This window comes from Brassica oleracea, chromosome C6, assembly GCF_000695525.1.
Source record: "Brassica oleracea var. oleracea cultivar TO1000 chromosome C6, BOL, whole genome shotgun sequence".
NCBI classification, from domain to species: domain Eukaryota; kingdom Viridiplantae; phylum Streptophyta; class Magnoliopsida; order Brassicales; family Brassicaceae; genus Brassica; species Brassica oleracea.
In genome coordinates this window covers 20,137,116-20,139,018 of record NC_027753.1, presented here as the reverse complement: position 1 = coordinate 20,139,018, position 1,903 = coordinate 20,137,116, and the positions used below count along the sequence as shown (strand labels likewise).

The following is a 1,903-nucleotide window of genomic DNA, read 5'->3' as shown; positions in this document are numbered from 1 at the left end:
CTTCAAGCCGCCTCCTCGGCCTAACCGGATCTCACAGCGCCGCTCTGTCACACCAACGGCTTTTGCACCACCAACGGCTTTTGCACCACCAACGCACCACCCTTAACCGGAGACACTCTCTGTCACACCACTGCTTATCTTTCCTGTTTCATCACTGCTGCTTCTCGGATCTGAAAAAAAAAAAACAATTACAAATATATAAGAAGATGAAGAGAACGAGAGAACATAGATAAGAGGAAGGCGAAGTGGGTTGACCTGTGATGGTGCTGAGTAGGTGAAGCCAACAGAGAGCTTGACCGAGACGAGTGTGCCGCGCCTCCACCTCCGCTTCAGCGCCTCCTTCGCCACAGCTCCTGCGCTTCACTGTCGTCGTTTTCCTCCAAGCCATGAACTTCGTTTTTGTCTTCTTCCACCCAAACTTCATGTTCATGTAGGGACAAAGAAGAAGAAGATACAAGTGATGAGAGATGGAGAGATAAACAATGTAGATAAAGAAGAAGACACAAGTGATGATAGATTGAGCTTGGTTTTACAAATTTCGTCCAGAGATTGAGAGAAGGTATGGAGAGATTGAGAGATTAAGATGAGAGATCGAGAGGAGAGAAAAAAAAGATGAAAATGAAGATATGGTCCATTCGATTAAAGTGTAATCCAATGGACAGGAATGAATATTTGTCAATCCTTGTGTGAAAGTAGCAGAGATTTTTTACAAATTTGTTTTTATTTTTTTGTTGTCATAACGTATGACAAGAGAGCGCATAGATAGATAAGAGGAAGGCGAAGTGGGTTGACCTGTGATGATGGTGAGTAGGTGAAGCCAACAGAGAGCTTGACCGAGACGAGTCTGCGGCGCCTCCACCTCCGCTTCAGCGCCTCCTTCGCCACATCTCCTGCGCTTCACTGTCGTCGTTTTCCTCAAAGCCATGAACTTTGGTTTTGTCTTCTTCCACCCAAACTTCATGTTCATGTAGGGACAAAGAAGAAAAAGACACAAGTGATGAGAGATTGAGAGATAAACAATGTAGATAAAGAAAAAGACACAAGTGAGGATAGATTGAGCTTGGTTTTACCAATTTCGTCCAGAGATTGAGAGAAGCTATGGAGAGATTGAGAGATTAAGATGAGCGATCGAGAGGAGAGAAAAAAAAGATGAAAATGAAGATATGGTCCATTCGATTAAAGTGTAATCCAATGGACAGGAATGAATATTTGTCAATCCTTGTGTGAAAGTAGTAGCCAATGAGATTTTTTACAAATTTGTTTTTATTTTTTTGTTGTCATAACGTATGACAAGAGAGCGCATAGATAGGTCACAAAATGTTGTCAAGTCCCTTTCATAGTTTAGGATTATATAAATGGTTTTGTTGTTTATGATTTGCTTTCAATATAATTACAACTTAAATATATTAGAATTTGGGTTTGATAATTAAAAGTTTAAAGTTGAAAGATTATATTTATGATTAAAGGTTTGGAGTTAAGAAAATAGGTAATGAGGTATAGATTTAAAGTATGAGTTTAATTTTTTTTAAAACTAATTTGAAAATATAAACTTGAAAAGTTCTAAATTTAAATTAGTAGTTTATGTTTAAGTTTTGTTGATTAAATTTGAAAATGTTAAATTTGGTGTTTTGGATTTTATGATTGGGAGTATAAGGTTTAGGGTTATAAGTGTATGGTTTGGAATATAGTGTTTGAAGTATAAATTTAAGTTTTAGAACTAAATTTTAAGAAATATTAAATTTCAAAGTTAAATTTAAGATTTGTTCTTTAACTTTGAAAATATTAGATGTAGTGTCTAGATTAGTGATTTGGGGTATAGAGTTTATACATAGATTTTAGGGTTTGAGATATAGTGTTTGAGTTAAGATTAGTGATTTTGTTTTTGTGTTGTTTAGTGTTTTTT

At 36.3% G+C, this 1,903-nt stretch overlaps 1 protein-coding gene and 1 long non-coding RNA gene across 2 annotated transcripts in view; one reads left to right on the top strand and one right to left on the bottom strand.

Annotated features, from left to right (window-relative positions):
- Positions 1-6: 6 nt before the first annotated feature.
- The window catches only part of LOC106297110, a 16,957-nt gene continuing 15,060 nt past the window's right edge, over positions 7-1,903 (bottom strand). Inside the window, exons 2-3 of the mRNA XM_013733393.1 lie at positions 256-418; positions 7-170 (exon numbers count right to left, since the gene is read on the bottom strand). Of these exons, the coding sequence (XP_013588847.1) occupies positions 103-170; positions 256-418 (231 nt within the window). The 3' untranslated portion in view covers positions 7-102. The remainder of the gene's footprint in view (positions 171-255; positions 419-1,903) is intronic.
- The window catches only part of LOC106297111, a 7,902-nt gene continuing 7,132 nt past the window's right edge, over positions 1,134-1,903 (top strand). The window contains exon 1 of the long non-coding RNA XR_001261410.1: positions 1,134-1,309. This is a non-coding gene — a long non-coding RNA (uncharacterized LOC106297111). The remainder of the gene's footprint in view (positions 1,310-1,903) is intronic.